Below are 22196 nucleotides of genomic sequence, written 5' to 3'. Positions count from 1 at the left end.
AAACTTGAAGTGGTGCAAACAGTTGCTGCACTGCGTACTTTAGAAACAAGAAGGCAGCACTATGGACACAATGTTCCATGGAATATAAATTGAAATAACTGATATTGCAGACAAGCAGATCATCTACAGCGTCTGGGTGATAGAATTCATCATGTGAACGTCTAAGTGTGAGAACACCATCGTGAAGCCCAACAAGAGAAAACTGAGGAGGTGTTAACAGATCATTGGCCTTCAGTACTAACAGTATAGTTGAATAGCATGATTATGATTTCAGTAGTAGTACATTTGCAAAACGTATTTGAATGATGGAGGTAAGTACAGAAGAACAGAACATGTGCCTGCACACAGCAGGATGTTTGCAGGCAGAGACTACTATGAAAAGCAACGTGCAGCAGAGTTGGCTGCCAACAAGACATTAAAGATCTATTTGATATAAAAGAAAAAAAGAAATTCAGAAACCATCCATTACAATTGTCAATGTAAGGAAATAGTCTGAATAAGCCAACGGAAAAAATGGGAGAGAGTGAGTGAGAGAGAGAGCGAGCAAACATTTCTTTTGCAGAGTTCCTCCATCAACCACTGACTGACCTACCACGAAAACGGCCGAAAGAGCTAAAGAAAGCACTTGTGTACTGCAGGCAGTCTGAGACTACACCTTGATAAAAACACAACTTCAAGCTGGCCTGTGTTAATACCTGTCCCCACCCTGTTTACCCTTTTTCTTGCCCAGAATGCATTTGAGATCTGGAACTTGTCACCGTCAGAAGCAGCTTTGCACATTAGAAGCAGCTTTGCACATTACAGCAGCCTAAATTTAGGTGAGAGGATGCAGGAAATATATTCGTGAAATACTGGTAGTGATGTGACACGGAAAAGGAAAATACCGAAGACCGACAGATTTGGGTGATAATTATGCTTGAATCTTGTAGAACCTCGATGATACGACCATCTCGCAACGGCAAAAAATGCTACTGCACAAAGAATAAGTTTTTTTTTCTTTATTTGGGGAGGGGGGTAGGGGCACGCACGAGGGAGGAGACAAGGAGGAGTGGGAGTGACAGACACGCCAACCTTAAAATTTAAAAGAAATATATTAATTTTTTTTTAAATACTACAAGTTGTTTCATTATCCGCCGTGGTGCCGTAGGGGCATTGGTGTTGTGCTGTTAAGTGCGATGGCGCGAGATCAAATCCAGGCCTCGGTGGCTGCATTTTGATGGGGCCAAATGCAAGAACGCCCACGTACTGTGCATGGGGTGCATGCTGAACAACCTTAGGTGGTCAAAATTAATCTGGAGCCCACCACTACGGTGTGCCTCCTAATTATATTGTGATTTTGGCACGTAGAACCCCAGTATTTAAAAGTTGTCCCATTAGTTAGGACACACATTTTATCCAAAAAAGAGTTACCCGACTTTGTGTCGTAGGGACACTACTTTATATTAGCATCAAAAAAGGATTTGCAAGAAAAGGATTCATCCTTTTAGCCTTTGATAGATTAATCGCTTTTGACGAAGGGTGTTTCATCAATTAATTGAAAAATCGAAATTTTTGGCGGGCACATTTAAAAGGTTGAAACAAAGTTACGTAGTTTTACTAGGACCTTATATTAAGAGGAAGCTTTAGCTCGGGTGCTCCTATCTAAATACATGTAAAAGCAGAATTCGTTTTTCTCGGCAACCACTGCACCAAATTTGACGAGGTTTGTTGCATTTAAAAGACAAACTTAAAATCTAGTGACTGTTCGTTTCGAATTTTTAAGTTAGGTCGTAAATTTTTTATTAAAAATTGGCAAAAATCGAAAATTTTCAAAAAACGAAACTATCAAGTTTACAACTCTGTAACTCAACCACTAAAAATGATAATACAATTCTGTGAATTGCATCTAGTAGTACATCTAAAGCGGACAAAATTGATATGTTACACATGAATATAAAAAAAATTTAATCACAGGAAAATACAACTTTTGCAAAACCGTTGTAACCAACGTAACAAATTCACGTAAGATGTAGAATGACATATTGAATTTGTCCGCTTTGAATGATCTAATGGATGCCGTTTACAGAACCGCGATATCAGTTCTTGATGCAGAGCTATGAATTTGTAAACTTCGTGCTTCTATTTTTTTCAAACGGTGAAATATTTGAAAATCGTTTTAAGAAAATTCAAGCCCTAAATCGAAATTCCGCTTCCAACAGTCACTAGAATTTAACTTTCTCTTTCAAATGCCACAAATTTCATCAAAATCGGTCCAGGGGTTATCTCATAAAAATGTTTTTGCGTTTTACATGTATTTGAATAGGCCGCGTCGGAGTTGGGCCCGAGCTAAAGCTTCCTCTTAATGTTTGAGAGGTGGAACCAAGTTAGAAACAAAGTCTGATAAAGAATAATCATTAATTTGTTAAAGACTAAATGAGGTTCACAATAGTGGCCTTGGAAAAGATAAACAATATACGTATGTTAAAAATGGTACTTAGAGCAGAATTAAACAAGATACATGGCACTATCAAATCCCTATACAGTACAGTTAAACAAGAAGTAAAAAAACATGGCGAAAGTGAAAGGTGAGGCCCAACTAAAATATGCACATGGGGAAAAGAAAATTACTGGTTTAGAATTTTAAGCTACATGCTCTTTTCCACAGAGTGACACAATGTCAAATGGCTGGGATGTCTGGGTGAAACAGACGCCTTCTTTGAATGGCCACACAACCAGCATGGAAGAATAGATTATAGAATAGAAGCTACAAATTTGTTGGAATCGACACGAACTCCATCGCTTTGTCAAATACATGCTCCGAAACGGCGCGAATGCTGTGACACGTCTTTAGTGGACCAGGAGTGACACGACAATCATCGACTGGGTTGCTACAGTATGCCTTGAATTGCTAGGGCATTTCAAGCATACTGTTTTGGGCAGTGTAGAGATGTGCTCAGTGTGGGGCAAGAGAGGGAAAGTGCTCGGCCCAGCATCACTTGGGTCTTGGAAGAACAGTCGACAGTCGCTATACCACAACTGCAAAGTCATTCCTCGAGCACCGCCACTCTAGTACAATTTAAAAACTTTTGCGCCACTCCTGCCAAACTTTCGAAAATGATCAATCGAACATGTCTAATCGAATAAGTAGACTAAATGAAAGGTGGACATCAATGAAGATCAATCGTGTTAAAGGATACTTTTCATCAATTAATCGATTTATCGTTCACACGGTGTATACCAAGTTGACATTTCCAAATTCCCCGAGCTTTCCAGGTTTTCCCTGAGTGCCTTTGCGAAATTCCCTGAGTGACGCAGAACTGTGTTTTATGTCAAAACAGGCTGAAACCACGTCGCCCGATGCTGTCACTCTAGTAAGCATATGAAACAAATAAAGAAACGACCTAATCCAGTTTGAATACTAAGGAGTAGTGTTTATGTTATTCAAAAAGAGAATAGAAAGGAGCGGTTACTAATATGCACAGCAAATGAAATGTCTTCACAAAAATTGCACATCGAGTTGGACATCCTAAATACAAATAAAAAGGAGATGCATACAGAAACAAATATTTTCTAATATGAGCTATTTCTATCAACTGATAGCAAGCTCAGTGGTATGAGGCCCGAATTTTGTCACAATTGAGATTCTCTCTCAAGAGCTCGTAAGTCAACCTCAGCTGTCCTGACATACTTTCAGCCCGTGCACGACGCCTCAGTGTTGTGTTTCACTACTTTAAAGATTTTATTTTGGTTTGGATGATGGACACCTGTATCCCGGCATCAGCCAACACTTTTTTTTCAGCTCAAGCTCTTTCATAACGGTGGCAGCACGCTTCCTTTCCCGTTCATTCCTCAATGCATAAGCTCTTTCTGTTCTTGTCCTCCATCCACCACTCGTTCGCCCCGCGAACCATTTGAAGCATCTTCTTGGTCAGCTGCACAGTCCACGTCCAATTTTTCGTACTCCCTAGGGGCCGCGAAAACGTTGGAAAAGTCGGCCAGTTGGAAAAAATAAATGCATGTCATTTACTGCCCTTAAGGGCTGAAACCGCCACAGGTACATTCGAAAACGCTCTGAAGGCCTGTCGGTACACGTATTAGGCATATCGGTGCTCGTACTGTAACAGGAGATCCCGGATGCACGCGTGTATAATTAAGGAATACATATTGTGAACCATGACAATACCCCTTCCAACGCTTGTAATGCTTCACCGCAATACTTTGCGTATGCTTCACCACGTAACATTCCTGTACTGAGGCGAAGTTTACTTTCAGAAACCGGCGTTATCCAACGCACCGTGCTTTCCGAGCTTCGAAGCCAATTGCGAGGACCACAAAGGCGCAGTCGGTGCCATTGTTGACAGCAGCGAATTCTTTCAATGAAAAACACGGCACCCAACAGCAAGAAGCTTCATAGCGAACGTCGAAGCAGCTAGGCCTAGCGTTGCCGCAGTGCTGGCTACGGCTGCCAGCAGAACTGCGTGCGAGAGCGCCGGTTCGAGGCGGCGAGGTAATCAAAACGGCAGCGGTGATGGCTTTGATTAATGCCGATTCGGACCTGCGGTCACGGCAAAAAGTCCGGAAAATCGGACGGCGAAGGGTTCTTGCGTCCGAAATTTCAGACGTTCCGATACGTTGACTATATGAGGTACGTGGTGGTGCCGCGAAGACGGCCAAATTATCGGGCATCCGGAAAGTCGGTCGTTGACTGTACACTGGCAACTCCTCCAGCCGACGACAGAGCGTGAAAGACGATTTATTACGATTCCTATCTATTACTCGAGCCAGCATTACCGCGACTTTCGACCCTTTCAAGAAAATTACCGCTAATTTTCCCTAATAGAGGCACAAATTGCCTGAGTTTTCCCTGAGTTTTTCCAGACTACTCAAAATCCCTGAGAATTCCCGGTTTTCCCGGCTGGTAGACACCCTGGTTCATCGGTATTACCAACCCTATTATGAAGTCGCATATACAGTGAAGTCGCATTAATACGATTCAGCTTCATACGCTTTTTGGATACTGTGCTTGTTTTCCTTTTCCTGGCCAACGTCCCACAGAAACAATGTATTTTTATATGATTATTGCGATTGCTTTGTTTACGTGGAATTAGATAATACAACGGAAGAAGTGGGCTTTTACTGGTGTTTCTAAAAGTCATAGTTTCATATTGTAGTGTACTAGTAGCTTAAATAACACTCCAATGGCCCACAAACGAAGTGTAAGCCCCAGCCACACTGGGGCAAGAATAAGAATGCACACGGCTCGCCCAGGGCACTGTGGACACAGACTGGAGGTGCACCGCTGCCCAGTTGAGTGAGGAAAGGCAGCTGTTTCTTTTTTACTACCAGAACTTCTTTATGGACATTGAAAAGAAGAAAGTTCACCATAAACTGACAATCTATTTCAACGTTGCTGAATAAAAGTACTTTGCTGCGGTTCGTATGGTGTTGAGTGATGCTGCTCCACAAAACGTACTATGCGAAGCAGGATCACTTGATGTAATATGGACCTTTCCTACTGAGCTTGTCCCCGAGCAAGCCTATTTTCACACTTTTTGCTTTGGATAATACTATTTCAGATGATAGGTTTTATTTTCTGGTTCCTGCGAAGATTGTATCAACAAGAGTCCACTGTAGTGAAGTCAGATATTTATTAATTATAATGAAGTCTGTCATTTATTATAGCTACAGGCAGATGTCGGGAAAAAAAAAAAAGGGAATCAGGTCTTCCCAAAGAAATGCAATTGTGATGCCTCTGATGAGCCAGCAAAGGGCGTCTGACAGATTTTGATGGCCCATTGGCAGCTTGCTGTGCCAATATGTGGCATAGGAACAATAAGTCACATATCGCATCTTGCACTGTTCTTAAAAGAGGCACTAAAGTGAGACATATAATCATTTTAGACTGATAAAATATTCTTTCAAAATTATATTATCATGAATTTACTAGGCTGATTATTAGAAGAGAAAATGAAGGCCAAAGTTAAATTTTGCGAATTTCATGAGGAAACTCCAGAGCTGGTACGTCAATGTGACGTCACAGATTCCAAAGTATCTTTTAGTACTTGGGCTGCTGTGGCTCAGTGAAAGTTCTGGAAACTCTACAAAACCAGTCTTTGTCTCTTTAGAATACAATACAGTCAATATTTATCAGTTAAATATCGCTGCCGAAGCCTCTGCTCACGAGAAGAGTGGCTTTTTTGGTACTGTAGAAAAGTAATTTACTAATACAGGTGAAATACCTTTAGTGTTCCTTTAATGTGCAACTGCACAATCAGTCTGATCACACGGGATGGGCATGTTGGCTTGCCGGCTACAGTCCAACCAAGCCAAGCCGGCTGGCCAAAGCATGCATGCCCGTCATGAATGAGCCATTTGAATTTGCTCATGCAGAATACCGCCACAGACTAACTTTCCAGACGTGGAAGGTGCTGAACATGGATCCCAAATCTACTACTAGATCCGTCAGTCTGGCCTGCGCGTGCGATCTGACACTCGATTGCCAATGATGTCTAAAGGTACGAACATATTGACGGTGAGCTCTTCGCCAGGGTTCCTCAACAGTTACTTTGCAGGCCACAGGCAATCTTTCATCACATTAAAACACAAAGGTGGTTAGGCTTATGCTGTAAGGACTGCCGCTTTGCTGGGAGTTTGCAAGCAAAGTTATGGTTCGGTGCCAGGTTGACGTGGCAGCAACTTTATTCATGGCTGCCATGTTTGCAGCGTCACGTGCATAGATCGTGCCCCAAAAATCAAGCACCACACTGTGTGGCGTCTGAAACTGAGGTTGCCGTTAACTTGAATATAGGGGTAGGTGGCGGTGCTGCCATAAAGTCCGCATAATTGCAGACGTTCAAAATATGAGCTGTATAAAGAAACGATTGGTGATGGTATTGATACAGTGAAATCCCGATAATTGAAAATCTCTTAATTCAAATTGATGGATAATTCAAACTGCTCTCTTGGCCCTGGCAAAATCTTATGTATTCGGATAGAGAGAAACTCCCACAATTTGAAACTCCAAAAGCCATGAAACAATTAATTTCAGCCAGATTTCTCACTCCCATGGACCGCTTTTCAGACAAACCTGAGGCAAAGGAGAAGATTTGATGCATTGCTAGCTACTGTAATGTCACATGCTATAACAATGACCACAAAAGACGCGCGGGGAGGCGAGTTTGAACCGGAGCAAGCAGAGATACCCATAACCTTCTTTCTCATCCGGTTTAGAAGGAACAGGAAGGAGCCCCAAGCATGCACTCACCGCCCCCACGTAGTGAACGCTTGATCACATCACTGCGAGCTCACCTACGGCCCTCTCCTGGAGCATGTTCGATCACATCATCTCCAACATTGGGCACATGAGACAATGGTGCACAGCAAGCCAGCACCCTTTTCGGCTCACCCTCGCATCTTTTCTCTCACGTTCACACCAAACGGCTCGTGAGGCACTACTTATCGCACTTGGGACTTTACACAGAACCTAGGCTTTTTCCAGCAAATATCGTCATGTGCTGATGGAGGAAAGGTGTGACATATTCAATGCGATCGCAGTGACAGTTTTGGCTTAGGCGTTGTACTGCACACCTGATCAGGCGCTATATTTGAAGGGGTTCTCCCCAGTTAAAACTCCATTCTATTTGAATAAGTTTCAGGTCTCCTTGAAGTTTGGTTTAACGAGATTCTACTGTATATTTTGCAGCTAAAGTACATCCTTTTTAATCATGTGGGAAAAAAAAAAAAAGGTGCTTTGCTGTAACAATATAGTGTTCAATACCACACTTTCGGTTTCGTTATAGCAGGATAATACACCATTGAAATAAAGGGTGACTAAACAAATTTTGTATTTACTTCATTATATCAGATAACTCTTTATATCCATGTTTCTAAAATCGAGGTTCGATTGTGGACTGCATATATGCCCAGGGCAATAATTGCTGAGATAACATTATTTAATATATGGGGTGGGTATGGGTGATGCAGGACCGGGCTAAATGAACATCTTTATAGAGGCCTTTGTCCTGCATTTGACTTAAAACAGGCTGATGATGATGGTGACAGTGATAGTTTGTGTCTATCTATTGGTCTATTATATTTTGGGAAAGAAACCTTCATTGATGCGAATGCTGGGAGTGACCATCAGCTGTGCTGGTGAGTTGATCAACCCAACATAGGTAGCTTCCTTCTTAGGGCCAGGGAGTACAAACAGGCAGTAGTGTGCTAGAAATGTTAGCGTGAACCTCACCCAGACGTGCTCAGGAATAGGCGGAGGTATGTGACTCACATTGAGGGCAGTGAAGAAGTCCTTGTCTATCCGCTCCTTTAGAAGACCAAAAAGCACCTCTGTTGAGCTTTGCAGATGCTCCTTGATAATGTGAGGGAGCTGCAGTGCCTCGGTGTTGTCTCCAGTAGCAGCAGGGCTGACTGGGCGGACGGAGCTGTCAGTGCCTTGTGCTTGTCCCGTGTCATTGAGTAGGGCCTGGTACTGGTCCCTGAGCGCAGCCTTCTGCTCGTGTTCCAGCCGAGCTTCCAGGGCTTCCCTTTGCACCTGGCTGCAGGCTTTCAGTGCTTCCCACAACCGTTGCTTCTCACTGGTGAGGTGCTCCTGTGCAGCAGGGAAAACAAAGTGTAACGGGAGCGTTTGTAGCAAGTGCCATAACGCTCATTTCGTATCTCATAAATTTTGAAGAAAACAAGAACAAACAAATAAATAACCTAAAAGAGGAAGGCTTCACCTGAGAGCATTCTCAGCAACGTGTGAACCGGATCAGATAATGTAAAACTGATGAAGAAATACCAGATAGAAGTTTTTCTGATGGTTTGTTACATTTTCTGTGAAGGTGCAGTAAGGGTCAAGAGTGTCACACTTTCTTCACTATCTGTTGCAAGAGTTGCCAGGCCAACATGCTCATGACCATATCAGATAAAGCCGTGTGGTGATGCTGTGAAAATCTATGCTGGTGTACATGCTAGTGGAACGTTCCATGGAGACTGGGACCTCTGTAAGTACTGAGATATACCGCAAGTGGCAACAAACACAGTGATACCATGATGCTTCATGTGGTGAGTACTGTCCAATATGGCTGGGAACGCTTGAGCCTGGGAATTTTTGTGACATCTGGTTAAGCTGGTTACGAAATTATGTTGTCACAGACTTCAATAACGGAATCAAAATTTTGCTTAATTTTATGCTAATGTGACAGTGCACCAGAACGTAAGAAATCCCACCGCTTCCTCTGGTCTCACAGTGGCAGCTGGTACTACACAATGGGTGATACCAACTGGCAAGCAACTGATGCACTTCCAGTGCTTTGGAAGAAGCAGAAAAAAATCGGAGAGTAAAAGGGAACAGGACAGGAAGGACATTGGTCTTCAACTATCCTGGGATGTACTCCTTGCACTGTTCTCCTTTACTCTCTGTTCTTTTTCTGTTTCTCCTGAAGCGCTGGAAATGCATCAGTTATCAGAAATCCAACTAGCCCAGTTTTCTGCCATGAGTTCAACTGGCAAGCATGGCCCTGTTCATGCAACAAATCTGGCTGGTACCCTTAATAGGCAAAATTCTGGGAGCATAAAATCTGCAAGGAGACACCCAACGTCACTGATAACGTGCCCTCCCAAGAAGTGATGTTTAGTGTATACAGTAGGATTTCGTTAATACGAACTACAAGGGGACCAGAAATTAATTTCACTAAAAAGGAGCATATAGCACCCGATAAATTGTGCAGTACAGTGCGCAATACGAATACTGTCACTGGGGTCACATTGAAAAAGTCTTAAGGCTCGTTCCCACCGACGACTTGAGGAGGCCGCACAACCTATTGCGACTGTCGACCAAAAAGCAACTCAAAACAACCAATGTTCCCATCATCAAGTGCAACTGGCCAGTCGCTACACTGTAATGCCTCTTAATATGGCATTCAAGTCTGCTCACAATGCGATCACCACGTAAAATAAGCATCAGTGTATTATAGAGATGTCCTTTTTCTGCCCATCTGATTGATTTAGCAGTTTTGCAACTATGGTCGTGCAAGTGAAAAATCAAGCAGCGAACGAATGGCCCAAAATGATGGCTTTTCTCAAAAAGTGACAATCTGTGATAACTTGTGACCTGTCGCTTTGCGGCCAACTTGGTCGCGCGACCTCTATCAGTCGCCGGTATGAATGAGCCCTTACCTTTCCCCCATCAGCTTGCGACAATTTGTGCTGGAAGACGCCTAGGTTCTGTATTAAGTCTGAATGCAATAAGATTATGCCTCATGTGCCGTTTCCTGTGGGTGCTAGGGAAAACATGCGAATGTGAGCCAAGAAGGACGGCAACTTGATGTACGTCCACATGCTCAATGTTGGAGATGACGTGATCAAGCACATGCTAAGAGCGCGTGGTGAGCGTGCGGTAATGTGATAAAGCGCATGGTAACGCGATCATGTGTTAGGATAAGGGTGGGGGGCAGGGGGGGGGGGGGTGTAGGTGAGCATGTGGCAATGTGATCAAATATGCGCTGGGAGCTTCCTGCTCCTTTTAAATGGGGAAGGAGGGCATGGGCCACTGTGCTTGCTCCTGCTCGTTCTCGAATCCCTGCGCCTCCTTTCTTGTAATTTTTAAAGCTTGCGACATTATGGCAGCTATAAACAGTTGCCTTTGGCTCAGGTTTGTCTGAAAAATGGTCCCCGAGAATGGGAAATTTTGTTCAAAATAACCGTTGTGCTTTTATGGACTTATAATTTGTAGCAGTACTTTTTTCAATTAAAATAAATAAGAATTTGCCAGAGCAAAAGAGCTGTTCAAATTATCCACCCATGTGAATTAAAAAATTTCAAATTAGTGGGATTTGACTGTACTTTGTTGTGTGCCCAGTACATCGCACTTCTGAATTTCATGTTAGGTAGTAAAGCTGCAACAAAATTTCTCTTTATTCTCGAGCTCAGTGCTCCGAAAATGTTTGCGGACTGCTAAAAGCCACTGGAATGTGAAAGAAAAACTGACAAAAAATCAAGCAAACACAGGCGCTGCCCTGTCCTTATCTGCTTTTGACTTTGACTTCTTGTGCTAGTTTTGTCTCATCTTCAAGGTGGCACCAGCCATGCAGGTAGCAGGTATCAGTAATGCTACACAAGTGGTGCAGTCCATAGAGTTTTCCTACTAAAATTTACTAGAGGGAACTCTGGCACTGAAATAACTTCAGCTACTATGGGAATGATGATTAGTAGATGGATTTGTCTGATCATTTTACTTGTGGCTTTAATTAGTATATTTTATTCACTACGCTTGATCTGTTTTCATTGGCCAAAATTCTGAAGCTACGCTATTTTTCTAAATGCAGAAGGCAACAACTCTGCAAACCTGTATAATTGCTGCAAATTGTTGCACCTATAATGCAATATTTTGTTGGAAATGCTCAGTTTGCAAAGTCACAAAGCCATTTGAAGCCAGAAGGATTAAGTTTAGACAAATGCATGTACTGACAATCACTCCCATGCTGGCAGAACCGCCATGCTTGTAGCACCCATAGACACTAGTGCTACAGTTCCCTCCAGTAATTTTTGTAGGAAACTCTGCAATGCAGTCGCACACAATCATGGTGGTACACTGCTCACCTGTGCAGAGGACAGGGCACGCTCATTTTCCACCTGGTGTATTCGCAGCGTCAGAGCCACCAGGGCCTGCAGCTTGAGTTGCAGGTCGGGGTCCAAGCGGGGAAGAAGCTGCTCATACTCTGCCTGCTGCCGCTGGCGCAACTCTGCAAGCACCGCATCTGCTTCCTCGGCAGCCGATGACTGTGCTGTCTCAGCTGCAAGCAGCTTAGCTCGCAGCTGCTCCACCTGCAGAAACAGAACACACAGCACACGCCTGTGATTGCAGAACCACTTTGAAATGTGCATGTCTTCGTAGCAGTGTCCTGAATCATCTGGGTTTAGATGGTCCTAACAGTTACAATGAAAAGGACCTCGGGACGTATTTTGTTAAATCCACCACACCTCCATACTTCTGGTCATGTGCAAATACCCCAAGTATATCTTCAAAGCAGCGTAAATGACTACTGGATACCTACTGGATAAGTCCTGCAGTCAGCTGCCATCACATGCGCAGTGGTTTTGTCTCCTTCGATGAAAGGGTTTATTTATTTATTTATTTATTTATTTAGTACCCACAGCGCCCATTCAGGCATTACAGTGGGGGGGGGGGGAGGGGGGTACACATGAAAAACAAGCATCAAAATTGCAGGTTTGCATAAATTTGTGTAAGTCAACAACACATTATTATAGGCCGACCAAAAAAAAAAAAAAAAAAAAGGGAAAAAAAGAAAAGCACACAGCTAAGGTGTACACAGTCATATCGGAAACAGGCATGTTGCAGATGTCACATGTCACATTTGAAAAAAAAAAAAAAAACGTATGTAGCACATTTCATCTTAAGTAGTTTTCCAGCCAGTTTAGGATGTGGAGATATTTCTGGAGCAGGAAAAAATCAGTTCTGGTACAGTTTAGGAACAGCTACACCAACCTTCTGGAGTAGTACTGCAGCAGAAAGAAATTGGCCTTTTTAGAACCACATGGAGCAGTACAGCACTAATGAGTGGCCATTTGGTGCAGCTTGATACAGTCTACACTCATTACAACTGATCCATGTACAACATACTTTCGAATATAACGGACCATATTTCGGCCTTAGTTTGTCCTACCTATTTTATTATTGCAATGAAGTTCGCTTTAACGGACCGCATTACAACGGACCATCGGCGTCAGCGAACGAAATTAGCGCCATTTTTAAAAAAAAATCGAGCGTATAAAACTGACTTTTCTCGTGCCAACACGTGCGGACAACTGATTTGCAAGGGTCAGCCAACGATTGCGACTCCATATCGTGCGCGTGAGGGAGGAAGGCGGAGCAGAAACGCACGGTTTCTTTTGCGCACAAGGCATGCGAGTGGGAGGAGGCGAGAGAGAGAGGGCGCTACTCCGGCAGCTGCTGCTTACGGCGTGGCCGCTGTATCTCAAAAATGATCTGAGATGTGGACAAAGTGCGCCCAGTGCCGGTAGCTTCGTATGTGCTGTGCTTTTGACGTTTAGTTCGTGTTGAAGCAAGACAGCACGAAGGTCAAATCGCTCGCTGCTGCTGTCCGATTATCTTGCTTAATTTAATATCGCAATCGATGCTTCGCCTTTCGGGCGAAACTGCGACTTTCTTTATTAGTTTTTTACTTCGAACATTCGTCACTCACTCTTTGCAATAAAGTTGTTAGACATTGCAACGAAAGTTTTGGAAGTGAGGTGTTTCGGATATTACGAACTTCAGATAAAACGGATAAAACTTTCATTTTTGTAAACAATTACACAAATCTTTGTAGGCTAGTGAAAATTAAGCTTTGTGGCCAGGCATAAGACAAAAAGTGACGGCAAACGTCTTCTGCACATTGCATATAACATATGTGATTTTATCCACTTTACCACGATACACAAAATGTGCACTGCATTCAGTAATGATGCTCGAAGTCACAAGAGACTGATGTGCGTCTATGAATGGCGTCCGGAACGAGATGTCGCCATAAGGTGTGTCAGATGGCAACGGCAAATGTCAGATGGCCAACAGCAATGGTAGCCCTAGACAATAATTGATACAATCCTGTGCACTCTCTTTCATTGCAAGGTGGTTTGTCTGCTTTCCGAGTGCTGTGCAACCTCTGCAAATAGATACGAGCCAATTCAGAGCCAAACTGTAACTTTAGTTGCCAACTCTGGGCTGACCCCACGAAGCAGTGTCAATCAGGCCTAGCGGCCTAGGCCCATGACGAAAATTCACTGTTGGTCGATGTGATACAGGCAGCAAGCCATCATGAAAAGCTTGCTTAAGATCGTGTGTACAGGCTCTTAACGGCCATGCTTTGGTACCCACAGCTGCCAATTCTACAGAAATTTCCCTAAACCTAGGGAACATTTGCACTGGGATGTGGAAAAAAATGAAACTCACGAGACATGAGAAACCACAGCTGCGATGCAGTGAAGACTGATACGCGAGACTGCTGACATGTTTTGATTTCAGTCACTGCAAATCATCTTCACATTAACACGCAAAGTACGACTTCTTACTGTACTGCAGCACAGTGGATGCATCTCGCCAAGCAAATGACAAATATGTGGATATCCTGGGTTCATTGTGGAACACAGCTATGCTGTCCATTTACGTGCCATTTGAATGAAACATTTATGTATAGCTGGCAAAATAAACATATGCTACAACACCAAATAAACCATAAGAAGCCAACAAAAACACCAAGGACAATGTAGGGGAAATTACTTGTAGTTATTAACTGAATTAAAGAAATGACAAATTAACGAATGATTAATTTATTTAATTACTACAATTAAATTACTTGTAGCTAACACTCTCAAGGTTAGTTCTAGTAGCAAAAACATAAATACCCAAGAAAGCGGGTGGGGAAATGGCGCCACAGTAGCTCAATTGGTTAGAGCGCCGCACGTGTAATGCGAAGATGTGCGATTGTTCGTTCCCCACCAGCGGCAAGTTGTTTTTTCATCCACTTTCATTGCCATTAACTTACAATTTCTTTAATTCAATTACTAACTACAAGTAATTTCCTTTATGTTGTTCTTGGTGTCTTTTTTTGGCTTCTTATGGTATGATTAATAAAAATCGGTCCCTTTTGTTAACCCCCTTTCTTCTCGTTCAACTCCAAATGAAGCAGCACACATATACCTAGCTGAGCAAGACAAGGCAGTCATGGTACTTTGCAGATGATTTTGCACGCAAAATTACCCAGAACTGCCCATAGGCAGAGCAACCTTGCACAGAGTCCATTTGTAGAGTCCCAGTGGTCACGTGCCTGGGTGAGCTTTAGCATGAACGCAAGAAAAAAACAATTGGCCGTGTATCTGCGTGCTTCACTGCAAATGACGCAATGCACTCATTCACTGCACTCCTCAGTCCTAAGGGTAGCGCCAGCCCAACGGCCTGGAATTTGATCAGCTAGATCAGTGGGGGAGGCCTGGGCAGCAATGAGGCCATTTGGAACGAGAAACAAGGCATTGAATTAGACTGTTATCTAAAGAGTGGCCAGCTCAGCAAGCTGCTCGTGAACAAGAGGTGAAGGCGCCTTGCTTTTATCTATCCCGGAAATGCTCTCACCCCACGAGAGTGTGCAGCATGTGTGGCCTGATGCAGCTGGTGCTCAGTCATCATGTCCGAGCTTCTCAGTGCCTAGCTGCTATGCTGTCACGATGCTTGCCCTCACACATACGGTGCTTGTTAGAGAAAAGGAAGAAGAGTCCAAACTGGAGCACAAACACACACACAGATGTCTATGTGCATGGACATGCTCATTCATGTTTGCCGCTGGAAATACGAGGCTCTCGGCGTGTTCAAAGTGTCTTTGTTTATACCTGAAGCACTCTGCATTGGCTTTGGCTGGGTAACACAATGTTCGCAGTAAGGGGAATAAGCTGGGTTAGGTTCATCTTGGTTGAAATGCACTTTAACTAGCTAAAAAATCTCAAGACAAAGGTCAAACTCTAGAATTTCAACTAGTGTTGAAAAATGTAAAGCGTTTTTTTTTTTTAGCTAGTGTCCAAGCTTTTTTGCAAGCGGTAACAAGGCATAAATTAATAGACACCAGGCATATAGGAAACAGAAGAAAACACATATTTCACTTAACTCTTTTCCTACTGCACCCATTGGGCATTCTTAGCCTTCTATCTATATGGAAACGCCAGTTTCGCGACCTTCCGCGCCGCTCACAGACACTTGGTGCCATCGGACATGAAGAAGAACTATATTTTTGTTTTCGAAGCAGTTCCCTTTTTTTCTGCCAGGCAGTAATTTTTTAATGCGCTCTGAAGTTTTTCGATCGTCAAAGTAGAAAGCAAAAATGGCGACTTCCGGGAGTGGTGCGCACGCCACTCCCAGTTGCTGCCTTTTTGTCCGACTGAGTGTGACGACGATGCAAACCAGCCTGGAACATCGGTGGCTGCAGCCTGGCATGCCAAACTGTAGTGCTAGCAGTTAAATTTTTGTAGTCAAACGTTTGTTCAATTAAAAATCTTAATTTTTTGGAGATAGTGCCTATTAGATGGCGATACATAATGTATACCTCATAATTTTTGTTATTTTTTTCTTAGTGGATAAAAGCATATCTTTACATGCTTTGTTCAATTTTATCCCACAACTTTGATTCTGGCAATTTACATCCTTTATTTTGACATACATCTCATTAATAAAACATTTATGCATGAAAAATGAATTCATTCTGCTTTTTGTTTAAGTATTACATAAAATGTTGAGTGCAGTAGTTCCTTCAGAAAAACATCCGGTATAGCCTACAAAAAAACGCCTATTTTCCCCATGGTAGACAAAGGGTTAAGCCACACAAAGTGTGCAAACGGACATTTTTATCATTCCTCCCAACATCAGCAATAGTCCTAAAAAAAAAAAAAAGAAAGAGAGAGAGAGAGAGAGAGAGAGGCATACACGCTGCACAGCAGTTATATAGAAAACCCAAGAAAACACCCAAAGGAACATTTGAGAATAGCCTTACCTGTTCCGCATGCCTCTGCTTCAGTGCTGCAATGTCTGCCTGATGGGTCTCTCGGAGGCGGAGCAGCTGGAGTGATGACTCGCGTACAAGGCATTCTTGGAAAGAAAGCAGCTCTCTCCGGCAAGAGTCCTTGAGGGCTGCCAACACGGCAGAGAGCCGCTTCCCGTATTCCACGTGCAGCTCTTCCCGCTGCCGACACAGCTCTAGCCGTTGAGAGGCACGGCTACAAAGGTCCTGGTTCGACAGCAGAAGCTGAGAAAAGAAATGACATGAATGCTGGCAACCATTAAAGAGAACCGTTGATTAACTGAGTAATGTTCATGTTCAAAAGCTACGATTAGGGCATGAAAGGTATCACTTTAAAGGGTCCTCTAGATATCTTGGTTACAACTTGCTGCAACTCTGTGGGCTGAAATTTGTATGCACCGGTAGTTTTTGCATTCCATCCTCATAGAGATGCACATGACGTCATATCGAGACAAGTGCTCTAATCCTCCACTGACGATCTTGAGTGGCAATGATTCAACATTAATAAAGGTGCACAAATGCACAATGACAAGGTCAAACAGCGTCAGGGAGTAACTTCTATCCTTGTGCAGACAGGTAAGATTTTGCTCCCGATAGCACTGGCTTTGTTCATTCCCTGATTTCCTTCTGTTAGCATTTTTTTTGTGTAATCTAGTTTACATTTTGTTTATGTATGCATTTTTACTTCAGGTAGTTCTTTCTTTTTCTGTTGTCTTTCAATGAGAATGTATTATAGCAAAACAAAGCAACACAGGCCTACTCTGCACATGAGGTGGCTTTACAGCAATGACAGCACCAGGTAAAAGTACTGCACAGCCCTGCTGGGTGGCCAGACTGCCCTTTGTGAATTTCAGAGGCTCACTATTAGGTACAGCTTTATGATAGTAAGATTGTGAACCATTTCTATTGCTATCATAGGCTGGCACAAGATGCAATACATCAGGCAACCATTGTTAATACAAGACCCGTTCATATTTATGATCAGTTAAATGGCAGCTCCAATGGGTGTAAATACTTCTTTATGGAGTACGGAGAGAGTTCATTACCCAGTCAAGTCAATTAGCCTAAGATGTAGATGATGGGCTTAGACTGGCAGCAAAGTTCTCTTTGTTTGTGAAGGTATATTAACAATGCATTGATTGCCATGCACACCGGCATTTGGAAACTGCTTGCATAGTATCTGCTTAGAGCAGAAATTTTGCACTCACACTTGAACAATAGAAGAAAGTACAAAAGCACACAACAAAAACGTGCCGCTGCTTTGTCAACATTGTGAGCCGGCACCTTTACTCACAGCGATAACAGAACAAGCTTTCTCAATGTGTCTATGCTATAGTATCTCCTCCTGTCCTCCACCTGTCTGTTGAGCTGCTGGATTTTTATACAGTGGAACCCCGTTCATACGTTTTTCACCGGACCGGGGAAAAAAAACGTAACAGCCGGGAAAACGCAACAGTGAGGAAAGCTCCGAAAATGAATGAAAAGAGTGCAGCTTCAACTATAGACAATTTATTTCCTCAGAGTGCGCTTAGGACTTAAAAAGTCTAGAATGGTGGCTTGCCGTTTCTTTCGCTCGCTAGAAATCGCCACACGTTTCTCAATACCCTGGAATGCTGCATTGCTGTCAGCGTTGCTGTGAGGTGCGACGTACCTGCGGAGGAGGTCCAGAGCCGCGACGGCTTCTCCAAAGCTAGGATTTGGCAACTCCCCGGCATCATGCGGCTCGTGCTCCTTGTCGTCACCGCACCACAGCAATGGCAACGGACGAACGAATATCCACGGGAAATTTTGCCCTCTTTGGCGTAATCATGCTAACGTGCTAACGATTGTTTAGTATTGCTGCGGAGCGCACACGTCCGAGCAGCCCGGTTGCGCGCAGCGCGGCGTGGGAGAAACGTAAACAAGAGAGGAGAGCAGGCCCGATAGGCGGAGCAACGCCACGAGCAACGCCAACTTCCGCTTTCACTTTAGCTTCACAAAGAGTGACGTCAGGGCCTCTCCTGAGTTTCCTTCCTCCGTGAGTCGACCCGTCCAACAACCATGCGGTGACCGTAATCACAGTGATGATAGTAAGATCATTTTTCACGAATGGCCACTTAGTGGCGGCCTCTCGAACTGGCGTGCGACTTCTTACAGCCAGTTCCATAGCCGAGCCCGGCCAAGCCCAGCCAAAACTCGTCAAAAGCCAAAATGGCGGTTAGAGCGCATTGTCTACTTTAGCCCAGGCGGGTTCGGGGTGCTAAGTTGCGACGTATCATGCGGGAACGTTTTCACAGCTACAACGTAACAGCGGGGTTCCTTATACATTGGATCCTATGGAAGCTATGCCGGGACCGGATAAAAACGACGTAGCAGCCGGGAAAACGTAGCAGTGAGGAACGTAACAGCGGGGTTCTACTGTAGTTATAAATCTTAACACCCTACAACATGCTAATTTCAGCAGCCTATGACACAAGGGGATGAGAGTTACAGCATTGTGGCGAGAACAGCTATCCAGTACACACTTTGCAAAGAATGCAAAAGACAGGCCATTACCAGTCTCTACACTGGTTGCTAGACACTCAGAACCTTTTTTTAAGCACTAAATGCATAGATTCAATGAGAACCCTTGTGGAGCCTACCTCTTTTTCTTCCAGCTCCAGCTGCATGCGCTGAATGGCAAGTGGCTTCACTTCATCGATCCCGTTTCCTTCTCCACTGCTCCCTTTCCTGGATCGAGCGTCAGATGACTCAATGTTTGCTTCCTCTTGGTGCTTACATTCCTCCGCTGAAGCACTATGTTCCCTGCCTGTAAGTTTTACACAGTCCACAGACACATCACCTGATGCCTTCAAGCTTTCTCTCAACTGATGCAGCTCTGCCTCCAAACGTTTCGCCTTGGCCGCCGATTTGGCAAGTGCCTGCTCCAGCTGACGGCACCTATCCAGAGAAGACCGCAGTCGCTCGCCACCGCTCAGCAGTCGGTTGGTCAAGTCCTTCACAATCTTCTGGAAGGCCTCGTCCCTCGAGCCGAGGCACTGGACATGTTGCTTGAGTGCTGACGCAAAATTCTGCTCCTGTTCCAAACGGCTGCTCAACAGTACCACTTGGCACTTGAGGCTCTGGTTTTCCAAGAAGATGCGCTGGTCGCGGCTGGACAGATCAGTGTTGGGTGTTGCTCTCAGGATCTCTTCTGTCCGAGCAACAAGCTGCTCTAGGCTACCGTGCTCCTGTTCCAACTCTGCCTTCAGTTTCTCTATCAACTCCTCTGCACCATGTAACCTCTCTCGGACAAGTTCCAAATCGCTCTCTGCCCGTTGCTTCTCTGCTGTGAGACGAATGTTCTCTGCAACTAGTGCATCGTACGCACCCTTCTCATTTTCACCTTCATCAAGCTCTATTGATGCACTCAAAGAGTCAAGTGACAATCTCTTGTCAACAACCTGCGCAAGTGCAGCGCCATTGCTCTCTAGAGCAGATTTTGCGGTCTCCATGTCGTCTGTCTGCACAGCTGAGTTATGTCGCACTCGCTCGGTCAACATGAGTGACGAAGGGATCGGTGACACGCAGGGTGACTGATCACCCGACAGCAGACGCGTGCGCTGCTGCTCTAGAGCCTTCTTCTCCTGCTCAAGGCGGATGCACTCGGTCTGCAGTTCGTAAACCTCCAGCAAGCTCTCGTCCTCCACTTCTTCCTTGGCCCGCTGATACTCACTTTCTTTGATGGAATTCAACGCCACATTTCGCTCCTTACGCAGCGATTTGAGTTTCTCTTCTGTTGCCAATGAGTCACGCCGAAGGTTGTCATTCTCAGCTCGCGCGTGGATCATTTCCCCTTCCAGAGCTTTCAGATCTTCTTCGAGTGCTGTCACCTTTGTGTGTAACGTGGCCACCTCTTCCAGAAGATCAGCTGGGTTTGGCATGGGGATGCTGTAAGCTTCGCAAGCAGCTGCGTACTCAAGGCCCTGCATGGCGAACAACTTAAGATCATTGTAGACGGTGTCAATGTCAGCGTGGCTGTCAACGCTGAGGGAGCGGGCAGCCATCCAGTCAGAAAGGTGGTTGCAGACAACTTGTTTGCAACTGAGGATAAGATTCTCATCGCATTCTGTGTGCTCTGGGGACGGAAGATGCTCGTGGGTGGTGTCGCCTTGTAAGTGCTGCCTGGGGAGCTCTGAGAGAGGCACGAGAGTCAGTGCAACAGCATCCCCACGGCAGCCGACGACAGAAGGGCTGGCAGTTTTGCATTCACCTGACGCTAAGTAGTCGGGGTGGCTGCCATTGCTTGTAACAAGCTGGCGAAAGAAAAGAAAGAAACAAAGAAGCATGACAAGTAATGAACACGTGCAAGTGACAACATGAAACCAATTTACCATAATATAAAAAGGGTTTGCAGCAGATCCTGTGCAAAAAAAGACAAGGGTTTTCAAGAACTTTCAAGGCGCTAACAAAGCATTTTCAAGAATTTAAGCATCACGATGCCTGTGACAGCTTCAGAACAGAATTTTGCCTTAAACAATGAGTAAACATCTTCTACAGAACACAATGAAAAAAAGGGAAAAAAAAAGATGTCCCTTAAACTCTTTTTTGCTTAAACCCTTGCCAGCCGCAGCAAATAAGATGGCTCTCTACCACAAAGATGCTGATCGGACTAGAGTGGCTCGACTCTTGGACTGCATAAACTTTATGGCTACACAAATAAAATGTAATAAGCTTAGCTCAAATCAAAATTTAAGAATTTTGAAGCACAATGTGAGATTTAAGGCTTTCAAGAACTTCAATATGGCAGTTTAACAATCAAGGATTCTCAAGGCTTTCAAGGTCTGCTACAAACCCGATATGTATAGTACCAGTTTCTAGGATCCCAACTGGAATGCTAATAATGACAACGCCTGAAACTGCATATGTGGCCATGCTCAAGTACAACAGCAAGAGGGTACAACAATCGTAGCTGCTCAGTTATACAGTTAAACTTCGATATAACAAACTTCAACATAACAAAATTCTTGATGTCACGAAGTATTTAACTTGTTATAACTTCTTGTCCATAAAACACCATGTATCTAGAACCTCAATATAACAAAGTGTTTATACCCAGTTTCAGTACAACGAAATTTCACTGCCTCAGCAAAACAAAACCGAGACAATAAAGGCAAACTTCCATGGATGCAGGTGGCCAAGTGGCAGAATTACAAGTGGCTGCTTGTGAACGCGTCCCTGAAATCGTGCGTCGTGCAGCCAAGAGTGACCACCGAAGTGGACCAGCGTCGTTTTCCATATAAACTCCAAGTGCGATAAGATCCCATCAATCCCTGCATGCTGTATGCTTTGGATGCGAGCATGCAGCTGTATTATAGGCTAAATGCTAGTGCTAACAGTGAAGCTGACTTGTAATGAAGTTACAAAGAAGTTACAAAGTGAATAATCAATTAACGGCGCAGGAACCCCAGCCCACAATCACTGCGGCCAAGAGAAAATGCGTTTCTGGGCAATTAAACATTCACGTTCAGGAAGACGCACTTGGACAAAAGTGCCAATGCTCTTCCAACTGCTCCATGTCGCCCACATGCTCGAAGATGGCAAGCCATCGTTTGTTTAAGCGCTGTCGATGTACAGTGCTCACGGAATGAAACGCGACAGCGAGTATTTGGTAGAACCCTG

General features: G+C 44.1%; 1 protein-coding gene across 9 annotated transcripts in view; it reads right to left on the bottom strand.

The window, feature by feature from the left end:
* The window catches only part of LOC126541179 (uncharacterized), a 283735-nt gene that overhangs the window by 93290 nt on the left and 168249 nt on the right, over positions 1 to 22196 (bottom strand). For all 9 annotated transcript variants that reach the window (XM_050187864.3, XM_072286532.1, XM_055076519.2 and 6 more), the window contains 4 exons: positions 19178 to 20830; positions 16530 to 16781; positions 11578 to 11802; positions 8264 to 8584 (listed from right to left, as the gene is read on the bottom strand). In XM_050187864.3, the coding sequence (XP_050043821.3) occupies positions 8264 to 8584; positions 11578 to 11802; positions 16530 to 16781; positions 19178 to 20830 (2451 nt within the window). The remainder of the gene's footprint in view (positions 1 to 8263; positions 8585 to 11577; positions 11803 to 16529; positions 16782 to 19177; positions 20831 to 22196) is intronic.

This window comes from Dermacentor andersoni, chromosome 2 (assembly GCF_023375885.2).
Source record: "Dermacentor andersoni chromosome 2, qqDerAnde1_hic_scaffold, whole genome shotgun sequence".
In the NCBI taxonomy this organism is placed as follows: domain Eukaryota; kingdom Metazoa; phylum Arthropoda; class Arachnida; order Ixodida; family Ixodidae; genus Dermacentor; species Dermacentor andersoni.
The sequence above is the reverse complement of the archived record's forward strand: the minus strand, read 5'-3'. Positions and strand labels throughout refer to the sequence as shown.